This window comes from Mauremys reevesii, linkage group 4, assembly GCF_016161935.1.
Source record: "Mauremys reevesii isolate NIE-2019 linkage group 4, ASM1616193v1, whole genome shotgun sequence".
Taxonomy (NCBI): domain Eukaryota; kingdom Metazoa; phylum Chordata; order Testudines; family Geoemydidae; genus Mauremys; species Mauremys reevesii.
In genome coordinates, this window is record NC_052626.1 from 15,598,278 (window position 1) to 15,614,840 (window position 16,563).

Here is a 16,563-nt window from a genome sequence, read left to right on the forward strand (position 1 = left end):
TTTTAAAAATGGAAAAGTTCCTATCAGGGGACTTATAGTGAAATTTATATCCCGTTTACAGTGTCTGCTGTAAATCCCAGCATCCTGTCTGCAGTTCACTTCTTGATTGCACATAGCAACTGCATGGCATGCGGCTTTTTGGTATGTGGTCTTAGGATGCAAACAGTAAATGAGATATGTTAAAAAGTTTTTATGGGTATTTTTCTTTCAGTTTTCAAGTAAACCTATAAAAACAATTGGTCTAAGAAGTTACCTGGTACAATAAGAGTAAAAACCCAACACTGAAAATGAGTAAAATAAACACTCCTATCCCCAGTAAAGAGGAAGGATGGTTCAGTGGTTAGGGTGCTACTCTGGAATGCAGGAGATTTCCTGCTCCAGAGGAGAGGTCCTATGTGACCTTGGGTAAGTTACTTAGTCTCTCTGTGCCTCAGTTCAGTGGCGATAATAGCACTGTCTTACCTCATAGGGATGCTGTGAGGATAAATAAAGATGAAGGGGTTCAGATACCACAATAATGGGGGACATAGAAGTACCTTAGATATCTAGATATATAGAAACCTAATGATCACAAAGCTCAGTAAAATGAGACTTCGTGAGTTGATGAAGGTGTCTGTGAGCTGGTGAATTTGCTTTCAATTTCTGGGAATGGGAAGTCATAAATAGGTGGTTTGGGGTCAGGGGCTCACATTTACCTCCTGCACAGAGGGGTGATGTGATTAATTGATTAATATCTGTGCAGCACTTTGAACACATAGGGCCTGATCCAAAGCCCATTAAAGTCGATGGAAAGACTCTTGTTGACTTCATTTGGCTTTGGACAGACTCATAAAACTTGATGAAAGTATCTTTATTACTGATTGATAACAGAACACTGTATGGCTGGACATTAGCATCAGCTCTGGAGACTTCTTTTTCTGCCTTCCTATTACGGGTGAATGAAACTGCATTCATTGGTGGAGGGGAACGGAATAAATAGAAAGCTCTGTTTTGAATTTCCGCCCATACGGCAAATGTGTAATTATTTTTCTAAAAGTGCAAGGACTTGCCCAGCATTTGCAGCTAACTGGAATTGTGAAAAGGAGGGGGATGGGCAAGGCTATGCTAGAGGTAATTTTCCTGTTCAAATGAAAATGGTAATAAGATAGAAATAAATGAAGTTGCGGGATTGGTTCAATTATTTTAAAATAATGTAATTGCTGTTTAAAATCTGTTTTAAATTTGCTGTTTTAAATAATGTAATTTAACTGTTTAAAATCCATATCTCTAAAAAAAATCATGCAGTACTTCACTAGCTGTGATATCCCAGAGATCCTGCTAATGAATAACCTGTATCAGAATGTTTTGACAAGCACTCAGGGCCAAATTGTGGCCATCTTGTGCTGGTGCACTGTACCACTACTTCCTGCGTGCAGGGAGAAGCAGGCTCTTCAGTGCTGCTACGTCCCACCTTCATGCAGCTGTGCAGGAAAGGATGGGAGGAGGTGGGAAGAGGCATAACTGCACTGCAATGTCATCCCAGGGTTAGTAGAATCAACTTAGCCAGCCCTGGGTTTGTTAACCTAGGGTTTGAGTGTCTACACTCATTGTAACCCTAGATTAGGAATTGTTGAACCATGGGTCATAATCTGGGGCTTCAGAGTCTACAGTGCATTATGTGTGCCCCGAGTCCAACCACCCATACCCCAGACTTCCTAGCATCCAAAATGTGATCACTCCAGCCCTTTGTTTATGGTGCAGCATGGGAAAACCTGACTGTCCACCAAACTAGACTGTCCAGAGGACAAAGAAAATCTGTCCTTAGAATTGTGGGATAGTTGTGGTGGACTCTTAGAGCATGAGCCCAATGGGGCTGTGTCTACATTGCAAAACAATAGGGTTTGAGCCCTGGGTCTCAGCTTGACTCAGGTTTGGACCTTCCACCCCCGTGGGATCCTGGTATCCTGGGTCTGAGCCCAGGGTGAGTGTGATCTGTATGTTGATGGAAGGAGGGTTAGATTTGAGCCTGAATTCGAACCCTGGTCTTACAATGCAGTGTAGACATACCTGAGTGTGTGTGCTGTGACAAATCTATATGTATCACAGAGTAGTCCTTTCCTGGAGCAATGGGGAGACCAGCTGGGAGATTGCAACTCCCTGATTCTCACTTTTTCCTTTGGGATGCTCTTGCAACAGTTCAGTGGTGCACTGCCCCATACTATGTGCTAGATCACATGCCGATGACCTAGCCTTTACTGATTAGCCTATTAAGTAGTGGCTGTGATTGTCCATTTCAGGACATACTAATAAGTGTCCAACAGTTTCTCTTTATCATCAATTACTATATGTAACATATTAATTATTATTGTTCCCCCAAAAAGTTATGCTTTAAAGACTGACTTTAAAAAGCAAGAGAAAATCTGAGGGTTTTCAGGTGTTCTCAAATTATCAGATGCATGTTTGTCTCATCAGCTCCATTTTATGGCATGATAAGTTTGAGCACTGATTTTGCCAGGGGTGAAGGAAGTGCTTTATTAGTTTTTGGATAGCTTTATTTATTCTGGGTCAAACTAGTGAAAACTAGGGCAAGATAAATCCAAGGCCGTTTAGAGTCCTATTAAAATGGCCAACAAAGAACTCATTCATACTTCTAGAAATAAAAATCCTTTTTAATTAACCACATGATAGATACAAGAATTTGAGCTTTCATAAATCATTAAAGCCTTGGAGCAGTGGCCTAGGGGAAATACACATTCACCATAAAAATGAAGAAATAACCATCTGCCGCTCTGTTAGGAACATGTCTAGGGTAGGATGTGTGGTGTGCATGGGCAGATGTGTGTATACTGATCTGAATGTTGTACTACACCTGGCTACTATCCAAAGAGCTCTGTGAGCTATTGGCTATTTTTGTCCTAGAGCTTGTTATTGATTCATGACAGTTCTTTTTATGGGTCAGGAAAGTAAACCGAGCTGTAGGCTAGATGTGTGCTCAATCCTTACGCAGCCCCACAGGGTGTAGGAAGGAGAAAGAACTCCTTCCCCCCACCTTTGCATTGCTTTCATGCTGTCTGGGCACAGTGGCAGCTATAGGCTGCAGGGCCTGCACCATAGGTTTTTCCCTTAGGAGCAACTGGCAGGAGAGTGAGCAGGGAGGGAAGGGGAGTGGAGGGAGCCAACGCACCCTGCATAGGGGGGAGAATATCTGACACCATTAAATGGGTTAGTAAATTACCTGCCCCCCAGTTCAACATGTGAGACTAGCTGCCTAAGTAAGGACTATTCCCATGAGAAAATGTTTGCAGGATCAGGCCCATATTGTGTAACACTTTTGAACATGAACATCAGAAGCAACTGGCAACTGATAGAGGCAAAAGACATGTGAAAGGGCCTAAGGCTCCTCACTGTCTCTCCGAATCAGGCCCAAAAGCTAGTTCTTTGGCTCAGCAACAGCACACTGTGTGTGAGCCTCAGGTGGGACAAGAAAGGAGACGGAACCACTGGCTTCAGTGAAATATTGAGTCTTGGGTATACGCTCCTTTTCAAACCGTAGAAATACGAGCTGTGCTTGCCTGCTACAGCCGGTAGCCACCACCCACTCGAATTTCAGTTAAATAGTTGGCAAAGGCTCCATGATATTTCTGCAGCTTGAAACATAGCAAAGGGGTGTGGTTTGCTTATGTGCTAACTTGAATCTAATATCTTGGTGGTGTTTACCTAATTCCTAGAGCAGTAGTGATTATGATTTGCCTCTAACACTGTATTTCTGTGTTTAATGTTTTTCAGGTTATCCCCTTTTTCAAAACAAAAATTATTTTAATATTAAATTTCTGCATGCACACAGTCTCCTCTCCTTTTTTATTTTGTTGTAATGTTCATTTAAAAAAAATGAACAATAATATAATCACAAGAGAAAATAGAGTGCTACATACTTTGCTGTGGTGGAGTCAGGGTGGTACTATTACAAATAATAGATACAAAGCATGATGGGTTATGGAGAACCACAGAAAGATTGTTTAGATGGATCATGCAAAGTATTATTGATGTGCAGAATATGAATATTTAATTCTGGGCAGATTTAGTATTAAGGCTTTGGTAGATGATCTAGAAATATGAACCAGAATTAGCTATCTACCTCTTTAGGTGTAGATCCTGCATTGAGCTCTGCCCCTTTGTCCATACAGAGGCTCACATAATGGAGCTCTGTATGGGTGCAGAGTTTGATGCTAGTAAAGTCGGATGCAAGATTGGGGCTTTAGAATGGGAATTTGTGTTAGCTCAGGGGTTCTCAAACTGGGGGTTGGGACCCTTCAGGGGGTCACGAGGTTAATACGTGTGGGGTTGTGAGCTGTCAGCCTCCACCACAAACTCCACTTTGCCTCCAGCATTTATAATGGTGTTAAATATATAAAAAAGTGTTTTTAATTTATAAGAGGGGTTGCACTCAGAGGCTTGCTATGTGAAAGGGGTCACCAGTACAAACGTTTGAGAACCACTGTATATTCTATGAGCATAATAAAGTACTTGCTGCACTGTGTGAAATGGGTTTCATTTTCTCGAGCAGAGCAGTAAGGCGTTTTTTATGGGCATATGTTTTGGGGATCTTTCTACAGGGGAATTGCTGGATTTTCATTGTAGAGTAATTGTGCATTTGGCCTGCAGTGCCAAGTGAACAAACTTTCTCTCATATTTATCTTTTGGATTATTTGTGCAGTCATATAGCAGGAAGGCTTTGGGACAGAAGGGCTGTTCAATTTCACATGATCCTCTTTGTTTCTGCAAGCTGCTTACCAGTTTCGAATCTGGACTCATTACATGGTTAGAGATAACTCCGTCCCCTAGATGGTTGCTAGGCTTTGGGTGCCCACAGAGCAGCAGCCCATCGCTCTCAGATCCAGTCACCTTCTACCTCATAGTGGGAGTTCTGGTTGAAGGCTGTAGGGGCAGGCACAAGATTGGAGCAGTGCACAGGGCACTGCAGTGACTGCAGAATGGATCTGGACAATTCTGTCAGGCCATCTTTGGTCTTCTTTCCCCTCACACATGAGGGAGGGGAGGGCCATCAAGACACAGCCCTCCCTATCCCTTCCCAGGCAGGTGTTGGGCTGGCATCCCTCCTCTCACAAAGCCTGGCTGTTTGGGGAATGGTGTTTGGGAATTGTGAGGTGGAGGGCTTTGGAATTCACCAGTTCCCAGCCTGAGGGGTAGGTCACAGACAGCCTTTCTGAAACCTCAGTACCAGCCTACGGGTGGTATAGCCGTTGCCCCTCTGTACCCTATATGTAGGAGTTCTGGGCCTCGGGATCTATGTAAGTGCAGATCCCCAAGCCCCTTCCTCTGCTCACTTCTCAAGCAGACACTCCCTTTCTGGTGCACTGGGGCTACAGAGGGCCCCTGCGCATGATCACTCTGTCTGCACTCTCTCCTCGCATCCTGCATTGTGTCAGCGATGTGGAGGGCGTACGACTGGCTCTCCCCATTTGGGTGAAAATCACACTTTGCAGATGAAGTTCATTCCCTCTGCCAGGCTGGTGCAGTGAGATCTCCCCTACCCTTTTCAGTCTTCTTTTAACCAGTGTTCTAGAATCATCGTTACACAACTTAGCTAACAAGAGCACTATTTTCAAAATGCCCCATGAGTGTGCATACAAGGTGGAACCAAGAGAGAGGGGTAAGCACTGTACACATGTCAGAATTTGTTCTCATTAAGTGGCTAAGTTAATTGGCTGATTTAATCATCTTTCTAGTTGGATACCATAGGTCTCCTGTTACCTTGCACCTCAGATTTCATGGCTTTAATCAGGTGGGATTCAGGTAGTAGGAAGCTGTCAGGGGAGAGGAAGGTTGGTAGCAACCTAAGTTGAATGAAATATAAGCCTAAAGCCTGGGAGGGACACCAGAGAAATCAAAATAAATAAAATTACTGTGGCCCAGATTATGCCTTTAGATTTGTTCATGCAGCTCCCACTGCCTTTAATGTGAGTCACATGACAGCATTTGATAATAATTGTAGTCGTATGCCAATTCACATACTATTCCTATTAGCGATACTGTATAAAAATGAAGAATTAAACACAATTAGATCTTTGGGGGGGAGTCTTAAATAAAAAGGAGGGGAGGGAAAGAAAGAGAGTTTTTTGGTTTTCTTGCAGAGTCAATGGGACTTAGACCCCTCGGGGTTATGTATTCACAAGGACAAAAGCCCTGTAGCACGGCCTCAACTCGGGGGCTCAGGCTGTGGGGCTAAAAAATTGCTGTGTGGACATTTGGATTTGGGCTGGAGTCTGAGTTCTGGGACCCTTCACCCACACAGGATCCCAGAGCTGGGGCTCAGGCCCGAGCCCAGACATCTACTCAATGATTTTTCAGCCTGGGAGCCTGAGCCCTGTGGGCCCAAGTCGGCTGACCCGGGCCTGCGCAGGTTTTTTATCCCTGTGTAGACAAACCCTAAGTGATTTTTGACACTTTTGACAATTTTACCCTAGATCTGAACTTTTAGAATTGCAACAGTCGATTTATGCTGACAAAAGGCCTAAAGCATTTGAGGCACATTTAGAAATAAGTTGAGGCCCAAGCTGTTTTAGACCTATTGCTTTGTAGACTCATTTGTTCATTTTACTATTTGCATTAGTTGAGCTTTTACAAAAAATCTTAAAGAACATTCGGATTCTCTGCGTGGATGGACCTTTCCCTCAGATCAAGCCCCATCAAATCCACTAAGAGTGCATTTTCCAGTTGTGGAGCTCCTTGGAGATGCTTTCATTTCTGAATGGAGGATAATACCAGTTAGATTCCAGAAAATAATATTAAAATCTATATAAAAAACCCACTGAGATAACTGAGGTCAGAACTTAGATTTGAGATGGATTCCATGTTTCTCTTTGAAAAAGTGAAATAAAAATAGTCAAATTGTTTAATTAAGTGATTTTTCTTTTTTCATAGTGGAGCAGGAATGCATCCAGAAGAAAACCTTCACTAGTTGGATAAATTTACAGTTGGCAAAGGTAAGAAAATGGTTTCTGGAAGGCAGTTTTGTTTTATTGTCTTGCAATAATAGTTAAGGTTGCTTAACTACCCGAAATGCTTTTCAGGTTCTGTATCTCAAAATCCTTTTTTTGTAAACATGCCATGGGAAATTTGAAGCAAATTTCAGTCACTAATGAATATATGTGAGGAATGATCTCCAATGTGTATTTTATATTGCTATATTGTTGTTTATTTAGGAAATTTTGGAAAACAGGAACAGTGAAAAAGCTAGATTCCCCTGCTTTCCCCCTACCCCCATACATTTGATGCCCTCTGCTGTCACATGAGCTGTAACATTGTGACATCAGCGATTACCGCTCATCACTCACCCTCCCCCAGTTTGTTTGCACGCTTGGGGAAAGTCACTGTTACCCTTGTTAGCAGGGCCGGTGCCACCATTAAGGTGAACTAGGCGGTTGTCTAGGGTGCCAAGATTTGGGGACGCTAAAAAGTGGTGCCCCCCACAAATTTTGTAAAGCTGTTTCAGCTGCCACTGTGCTGGGAGGGAGAGGGAATCTGAGCCGCCGCCGGCAGCCCAGAGGTTCCCTTGGGTCAGCTCGCCGCCAGCAGCCCGGGGATTCCACCGCGCAGTTGCTGCTTCGCTTCTCCCGCCTCCCAGGCTTGCGGCGCCAATCAGCTGTTTGGCGCTACAAGCCTGGGAGGGGAATTAGAGCAGGGGCAGCGTGCTTGGGGAGGACGTGGAGCAGAGGTGAGCTGGGGTGGGGAGGTACCACACAGCTCCCCGGGACGGGGGGAGAGAGCTGCTGCGGGAGGGGGGGCGCCTCAGGGTGGTGGGGGGGCGCCTCAGGGCGGAGTGGGAGATGGGGAGCTGCTGCAGGGCTTGGGGGGTGCAAGGTGGAAGTTTCGCCTAGGGCGCAAAACTTCCTTGCACCAGCCCTGCTTGTTAGAGAGACAAGGTGCTGAGGTAATAGCTTTTATTGGACCAACTTCTGTTGGTGAAAGAGTCTCTCACCGAAGTTGGCTCAAAAAAAGCTGTTACTTCACCCACCTTGTCTCTCTAATAGCTTGGGACCAACACGGCTGCAACACTGCACCCTCTTGTCATGGCAATGGCTGCCTTTGATAACTGATTTGCCTCAGACTATGATAGGTCACAGGAATAATTGTAATGAAAGCATACTGTGTTGGGATAAGTTACTGCTGTGCTGTTTGGGTTTGTACTGTTTCATTTCAAGATTAATTGTTACTTTCCTCAAAAATGTTTACATGAATACAAAGCTACAAAATGACAGCCCCTTTTCTGTGCTTCTTGTGGTTTTCCAAGTGTTTTATGTGAATACAAATTAATTTAATTACTTTGAATATATTTGTCAACACGACACCGTGTGGTGAAATGTGGGGCTTCACAAAGGTAACAATGATAATGAAATATACATTGAAAACAACAAAGATAGAAGTGCTCTATTATTTAAATAGGACGTATATAAAATATTTTCTTTCTATTAAAAAAACAAGGAAATTCAATAACAAAAAAGTTTTTGTTTAACAATCTTTAAGATTGCCTTCCTCAGTAAACAAACCATAAAAAGTAAGAAGTACAAAGTTAAGGATATAAAAGGATTAAAAAATTGCAAAGTCAAAGCACTATCAAATTAGGAAATGCCAGAATGAATGTTGCCCAAAGAACCTTAATTCGGTGCCCCTGTGGGTATGATTATTATACAGTCTTTAATTACATGCAGAAGTGACTATGTGAACAGTTTGGAGTAAATGACTTGCCAAGCATCACACAGGAACTCCGTTGCAGAGGCAAGGACAGAATCCAAGTTTTCAGGGCGGCATTGAACTGTTCTGACCACAAGACCATCCTTTGTTTTCCTGCTGGCCTCTGGCTCATTCACTACACACCTACTAACTTCTGCAGCAAATGTGGCAGGGGTCCTACAGACAACAGGCTCCTTAACTACACAATCCCAATTCATCCCCAGAGCAGATCCAGCCTGTGCACTGAATGAACCGGGGTTTTTGTAAAATAATACACCTCTACCTTGATATAACGCTGTCCTCGGGAGCCAAAAAATCTTACTGCATTATAAGTGAAACCGCATTATATTGAACTTGATTTGAGCCGCCGGAGCGTGCAGCTCCCCCTCCCCCGAGCACTGCTTTACTGCGTTATCTCCGAATTCGTGTTATATCGGGTGGCGTTATAACGGGGTAGAGGTGTAATAATATGGGATCATGTAATTAATGACTGTATCATAAGGCATATGCACAAGGGGACTGAATTAAGATTGCATGAGCAATGTTCATTCTGGCATTTCCTAACTCAAGAATGCTTGACTTCACAAACTTTTAATCCTTTACTTTGCATTTCCTAATTTTTTATGATTTGTTTACTGAGGAGAGCAACCTTTAATTAATGTTAAACAAGTTGTTGTTTTTTGTTGTTGTCGTTGCTGTTGTTTGTGAATAAATTTAGAACTGTACTTTGGAGAGCAAAATGTAAAAGAATGAATAAACCAAACAAATTTAAATATTCATGGTTCAACAGGGAAAATTAGCCTGGAAAGATATGTTTTAACTGTTGAATAACATGCATGTGGCAGAGACAGGTGTGTGTGGTTATATATTTGTGTGGTGTTTGTGTTTGTTTGGTTGGGGTTTTTTGGTGGTGGTGTTATGTAGGCATTATCATAGGCTGTTAGTTTTATTGTTGTATATTTGTGCTACACTGGAATGCATTTAAAACATTGTTTTAATTCAGTGAAAGTCAAGGATTAACAGAAATAGCTGCAGAGGGGGCAGGTACTTGTAAGCTTTCACAAATCTGCTCTGTCAATGCACTTTGGTCCTGACCTGTGGCATGCCAGCTGTTCCAGTGCTGGTACCTTCTTGAGCAGAGACAGGCAGCCACAACATGGTTTTGCAAAGTCTGCCAATAGCAAGCAACATTAAGGTCATTATCACTTATCTCCAGAGTCAATATTCAAACCTTAGGCTTCGTTGGTGAAAAGCAACAATGTTAATCAACTGCTCTTTCTGACCTTCATATTTTTCAAAGTTAGTTACTGGAAATTTTACCTCTTCTTCTTAGCCTCCTTAAAGGGATAGCTAGAAACATGATCATTTTGGCCCCAATACAGGAAAGCGCTTTAGCGGGTGCTTAAGTCCACCTTTATTCAGGAAAGCATTTAAGCATGTGCTTAAAGTTAATTGGCTTTAATTACTTAAAGTTAAGCACATACTTACATGCTTTCCTGAACAAGGATGCTTTCTTGAACTGGGGCCCTCAGCTTTAAAATAAATCCATTTTCTGTACTGTACTATTGAAATAAGCAGAAAAATGGTAAGTGGAACCAAAAAAAGGGGTAAAGAAATGAAAACTTTTTTTAAAAAAGAAGCAAAACAATCAGTGATATTTTGCTTGATGATGATTTCAGAATTCAGTATATAACTTGCACCTAAATGTATTACTTTTGCAGCATACTCCTCCTTCCGTTATCTCAGATCTATATACAGACATCAAAGAAGGTCGTGTGCTCTTGGACCTGCTGGAAGTACTTTCAGGTCAACAACTGGTAAGATAAAATAAAGGAATGAAATCCTGACGTTGGCCTAAATCCTGTAAAGATTTATGCATGTGCTTAACTGTAAGCATGTTAGCAGTCCCACTGGAGTCAGTGGGTGAGTATCCTGTCACACCCTCCACTGCCAGGAACAACTGTCCCATGGCTTGCAGGCCCTCTCATTCAGAACCAGCTGTCCCTGCTGCTAGGGCTCAAGCAGCAAGAACTTACTGGCCCTGCGCTTGAGCTGTACTGTGCTAAGGAGCAGGCTTCCTGCAGATAAGGACTACTCACAAGGGTCTTGATGCAGCATCGTTTAAGTCAATGGAAGCTTTGCTACTGGTGTCAATGGATGCAAAATCAGACATCAGTCTTTGCAGAATTTGGACCTTTATTGATGAACAATCTAAAAGCTGTGCAATGTTGACTGTGCAATGTTTTCTTTTTACTTTTTAGCCACGGGAGAAAGGATGTAACACCTTCCAGTGCAGAAGCAATGTAGAAAATGCCTTGAAATTTTTAAAGAACAAATCCGTGAGTATTGAAGTTAACCTTAAAATTCACTCTTCACACCAGTTTAGTTTGTGGAACATGTTCCTTCTTTAACAATGATCCTCTTTTTCCAGATCAAGCTCATAAATATTCATGTTGCTGACATTATTGAAGGAAAACCTTCCATTGTGCTTGGCCTAATTTGGACAATTATATTACATTTTCATGTAAGTATTGCAGTGATGTGGGAAAGTATTTTTAATGGAGAAAAAAAAGAACAAAAAATTGTGGCATGAAATCGTCATAAAATGAGATGAATTATGCATAAGCACAAGCCAAAACGCTTCTTATGCTGTATGCCTGAAGTCTTAGCTCAGAGACGAAACATCTAATATGTTCTAATTGGACATTGTAGCTGCTTCTCTGAAATGGGTACTAGAGTCCCTGTTAACGGAACAAGATATGATTGACAGCAGTGTGATGTGCATGTTAATTTTTTTTATAACTGGTTTAAAACCATGGTCCAGATTCTGCCTGCAGGTATGTGCACAGGAGAGACAGCTACCTGTTCTCTGGTCTGGTGCCTGGGCCCAGCCCAGCCTGTAGCAGGCCAGAGCTGCAACAGGGAAGGTTCTTCTCAACCTGGGCTGGAGCATGCTCAATGCAGACAGAATCTTTGGGGAATTAAGTTTGGGTGAATGGCTTTTAACGGGGATGGAACAAGACACCTTCTGGACACAAAGGTCTACCTAATTTCAAACCCCTGCTCCAAAGTATCGGTATGCCACAGCTTTTGAAAGAAAGGGTCACCAGAATGGGCAAAAAAATGTATTTTTCTGTAGTTTTGTTTTTGGAAATCGCTTAACTGTTTTGGCTAAAATGTTCCAAACAAATTCAGCTTGAGGTAGATACTCAGCATGGAGTATATCAGCCCAACAGTTAAAGTTGACAGAGTTATAAACTACTGAAAACAATCTTATAAGAGGAAGTATTCGGCTACCAGCTTCAGCTATAATAAAATCATACTGAATTTCTTATTCTTAATGGTTCTCTGCATCTGATCTCTGTGATTATTCTTCAGAGTGAAGCATTGTTAAACTCTCCCCCTGTCTCTGGTAGATTGAAGAACTTGCGTGGACCCTTAGTAGTAGTTATAATCAGCCATCTCTTGATTGTTCGAGCGTTGTCGACTCATCTGTAAGCCCACAGGCAAGAAAAAGAGGTAAAGTTAAGAAACGGTGGAAGATGTCTGCAAAAAAGGCCCTCCTGTTGTGGGTGAAGGAGCAATGTTCAGTGTAAGTATCATGAAAGGCTTATAAACTGTATCTCATGCTTATTTTTACTGTGTTACCCTATAAAGGTGCTATATTTTGTCTGTTTAATTTCTTAGTGACTGATTACTAGATATAACAAAAAAGTAGCACATTAGAATCTAGTTGACATTTCACAACAATTCTAACAAAGCTTGGATTTCAATTTGGGGCCTAAATATGTTGGCAGGGGTCCTTTAAATATAAAAAGTTGGAGCTAACTGTACAAATAAAACACTGATAAATTGGCTTGTTTGGCTTTCTTTTTTATCAGCTGTCTCCATTCTCTGTGTAATGTGCCTACTGCAATGCTTGCATGCTTTGCCAGTTTTAATCCTGTTGGATTAGGATTTACTGGTTCTCTTAGTAACAAAGTTACACTAATCGTCCAAGAATTTGTTGAACAAAAAAAGCAGAATGCCTAGAAAAGAATCAGCATCCCAGTTCATGTGTTTTCCCCCCAGAGCACTGCACAAGTCAAAAGAAGGTGTCTGATGAGCTAGGGACTTTTTATAGAGTTAAGAAGGCTCAGGCTCTGCTCCAGCAGAGATTTATACACGTGCTTAACTTGACATGCTGCAGGTCATTCCATTGACTTAAATGAGAGTGCTAATCATATGCATTTGGTTTTGCAAGATCAGGGCTTTACATTTGAATATCCTTGAAAAACCATTGTCTGGCACAAATACATTTTAAAAAATATTACCAAAACATCAGCCCTTTCTTTCTAGCTCTCCAGGTTACCTTTTCAGGTGTCACCCCACTAATGATCCATTCATATTAGTGGAAGGTTAGAGTTAGGAGAACCAGGCAGCAAATGTGAAAAATCAGGACGGGGGTGGGAGGTACTAGGAGCCTATATAAGAAAAAGACCCAAAAATCAGGACTGTCACTACAAAATCGGGACATCTGGTCACCCTAGTTAGAGTGTTTGTCAGCACAGCAGGTGCTTTCTGCTGGATGTATATACAGCATTTGTCAGGAGTTGAATCTTACATTTTCTGTATTTTTCATTTGTTTTATTAAGGCTATGGGCTTTGGGTGTAAATGCAAGCGCTCTCTTTTCTAATCATCATTTTTCTTTTGCCCGCCTTTATTCAGCATAGGTATAATCGATTTGATTGTGATTAGAGTGGGTTTAACATATCAGTGACTGCTATAACATATATATATATATATATAAGACCAACTTTGGTTTTTAAATCAATGGACCCTCACGTTTTAATCATGAAAGATTACTGATACCCTGCGTTAACCCCTGTTCAGATACCATCATATCCACATACAGAAACCGTTTTTTGAGAAGTTGTTTTCTCAGTACTCATTGACTCATGCATCTTCTGTGCACACCAGTTATCATCTAGACACCAGATGCATTGTAGAAATTGTGGGATCCCTCTCCAAATATATATTTTTTCATTTCTCTAGTCCTAATTGAGTTGAACATTGTGGAAAAAAAAAATCTTTCCAAAAGTAATGTATTAAATTTAAGGCTGCGATTTTCAAAAAGGCCTCAGGTAGCAAGATGCCTGACCCCTATTGGCTTGTAGAAAAATATCTGGATTGCACTTGGCTAAGCTTAGTGTTTCATTTGTTGTTTTTTGTGCTGTAAAAGGCATTGATAGATGCCTTAAATGTAATAAATATAAAAAGAAAATTTGGTCATCAAAGTTCCCTTGCAGCACATAGCAAGAAGTAAAAGCTTGATACTAAGCATAATACTAAGCATGATACAAATATTTTAGTTTTTAACCGCGCATAATGAGGCTGACTCAGCTTCCACAGAATTCATTGGAAAGATTCCCAGTAACTCGAGTGGGATTTGGATTAGGCCCAGTCGGACATGGTTTACATTGTATTGATAACTGAATATTAAATATTTTGAGAAAACAGAACATGACATTTTATTCTTTATGATTTTGGGGCAGGCATGGATCTATCAAAGTGGCAGATTTCAAATCAAGCTGGAGGAATGGACTGGCTTTTTTAGCTATCATCCATGCCTTAAGACCAGATTTAGTTGACATGGACAGAGCAAAGAGTAGAGCCAACAAAGAAAATTTGAAGGAGGCTTTTAAAATTGCAGAACATGAATTAAATATTCCAAGACTTCTTGAACCTGAAGGTAAATGATCTGTTTTGCATACACTTGGTATAAGGTTTGATACTGATACTGTCAAACCAAGGTCCGTTTATAACAAAGGATACTTCTACACTGTGAAAAAAACCTGTGGCAGCGAGTTCCAAAGCTTGGGTCAACTGACTTAGGCTCAGGGCTCACGGTATGGGCTAAAACTAGCAGTATAGACATTCCCACTCAGGCTAAAGCCCTGTGATGGGAGTGGGTCTCAGATCCTGGGCTCCAGCCTAAGCGGACTGCTATTTTTAGCCCTGTAGCACAAGCCAAGTCAGTTGAGCTGGAGTCTGAGACTTACTGTTGAGGGTTTCTTTTGCGATGTACAATTTTTAATTTTTAATATTTAATCACTGTGATGATTGCGGTTTAAAATGAAATACTGATCTTTATGATAAAAGTAAGAATGCTCTAACCTGAGGTTCTTTGCTGAATAGTTCATAGGGAATCTGAACTAATAGGAGTTTTGACTTGGCAACAATTACAGGAACATCCTTTAGAAGAAAGAATATAAAGCTGCATTATGATGATGATAATTGCCCGTTTCTTTTCTAATTTGCTGTTTTCTATTACAATATTCCTGAGGGAAAAAATCAGTTTAATACTGTTTTTCTCAGTGAAATTTTAACTGAAATGCTGAAAATAAATTTATTTGTATTTGGTAAATTTTCATGATTGCTTTGTAGAATATAATTGTACAATGAAACTGAGAAATATGCAAGAATGATCTAATAGTGTGCTACCTCTCACAGATGTCGATGTTATCAGTCCAGATGAAAAATCTATCATGACTTATGTGGCTCAGTTTCTGCAGTATTCCAGAAGTTTACCAGTGGCTGAAGAAGACATGCAGGTATGTCATTTCTTTTATCATTGAACCAAGCCAAATGAGTGTACTTTTTGCTTTTCATAACTCTAATTGAGAATTTCAACACCTCCTTTGCAAAGCCTGTAGCATGATTCAGTAACATAGTTATAAAGCATGGTGTGATCTTGTCTACAATGACACAACTGAGCTTATTCTAACCTTGTGTGTCTCTATCTTATTGTAACCAAAATCCCCAACATGGTAGATTTTTTTAATAGTGTAGACAAAAACTTTGTCGCAAAGTTCACTTTTTTATTAGTTAAGATGTCCATAAGGATTCCAAACAGCATTTGCAGACCTGGTTGCCTAAATGCAAGCTCCCAAATTTATAGCGAGGTACCTAGATAGAAGTAGACTGATTTTCAGAAGTTCTGAGCAACCCCAGATCTTTCTTGTTAGAAGCTGATATAAAGAGCAGCCAGAGAAAGCCATTTGGAGGGCACAGCAAGAATTCTATTGGGTCTACAAAACCCAGGATAATTGCTCTATGTTCTTGAATGCCATCTACTGGCACCTTTATCTATTAATCAACTATTTACATGTGATAGAATGTTCCTGTAACACCCTGAAGTCTGGCTACTTGTTTCAAGCTACCTTACTGTATTCAGGAAACTAACTTCTGGCACCAGGTTTTAAGATTTTGGCTTTCATCTATTTGTAGAGCCTGATCCAAAACTCATTAAATCACTGGGAGTCTTTTCATTGATTTCAATGGGATTTGGAACAGACCTCTAGTGAGTGGGAAGGCTTCACTAGTGTGTTGTTTTATGGCACAATGCAAACTAAAAATAAGACTTGCAGAATGCAAAAATGGAATTTTCTGCTCCAATTACCAGGGGAAAGTAAAAGCGGCCTTGAGCTGGCTGACTGCACAAGAGAAGAAGTTAACAAAGTTGTTGGTTGATACAGAAAATGAAACATGCTATAGAAAATTTCAAGTAAGTAGCACTATGTGACATTTTTGAATATGATAGTATTTGCAAAGAGAAATATTAAAATAAACCCCCCAAAAGTAGCTTTTCATGTTATTGTCCAATCTGAGGATTTAAATTTAACAAAAAAAAAATAAAAAATCACAAATCTGTCACTGGATTTGGTAAATAAAGCAAAGTCACCGAGGAAGGGTTAAGATAAAATTCCCTCTCCAGAAGGAATGCAGATATATACTTCTCAGTTACTATGGTGACAATATTGCAGGTCTCGCGCCAGTTTGTTGTCACTGAA

The 16,563-nt window shown here is 40.9% G+C and overlaps 1 protein-coding gene across 15 annotated transcripts in view; it reads left to right on the plus strand.

Moving 5' to 3' along the window:
- SYNE2 (spectrin repeat containing nuclear envelope protein 2) overlaps window positions 1-16,563 on the plus strand; it is a 260,416-nt gene that overhangs the window by 43,859 nt on the left and 199,994 nt on the right. For 13 of the 15 annotated variants that reach the window (XM_039534632.1, XM_039534633.1, XM_039534634.1 and 10 more), the window contains exons 3-10: window positions 6,922-6,983; window positions 10,452-10,547; window positions 10,992-11,069; window positions 11,162-11,254; window positions 12,147-12,322; window positions 14,266-14,462; window positions 15,224-15,324; window positions 16,176-16,277. In XM_039534632.1, coding sequence (XP_039390566.1) covers window positions 6,922-6,983; window positions 10,452-10,547; window positions 10,992-11,069; window positions 11,162-11,254; window positions 12,147-12,322; window positions 14,266-14,462; window positions 15,224-15,324; window positions 16,176-16,277 — 905 coding nt within the window. Of the gene's footprint in view, window positions 1-6,921; window positions 6,984-7,556; window positions 7,715-9,551; window positions 9,582-10,451; window positions 10,548-10,991; window positions 11,070-11,161; window positions 11,255-12,146; window positions 12,323-14,265; window positions 14,463-15,223; window positions 15,325-16,175; window positions 16,278-16,563 lie in introns of those variants that run through there. The other 2 variants (XM_039534645.1, XM_039534642.1) reach the window with 2 other exon arrangements.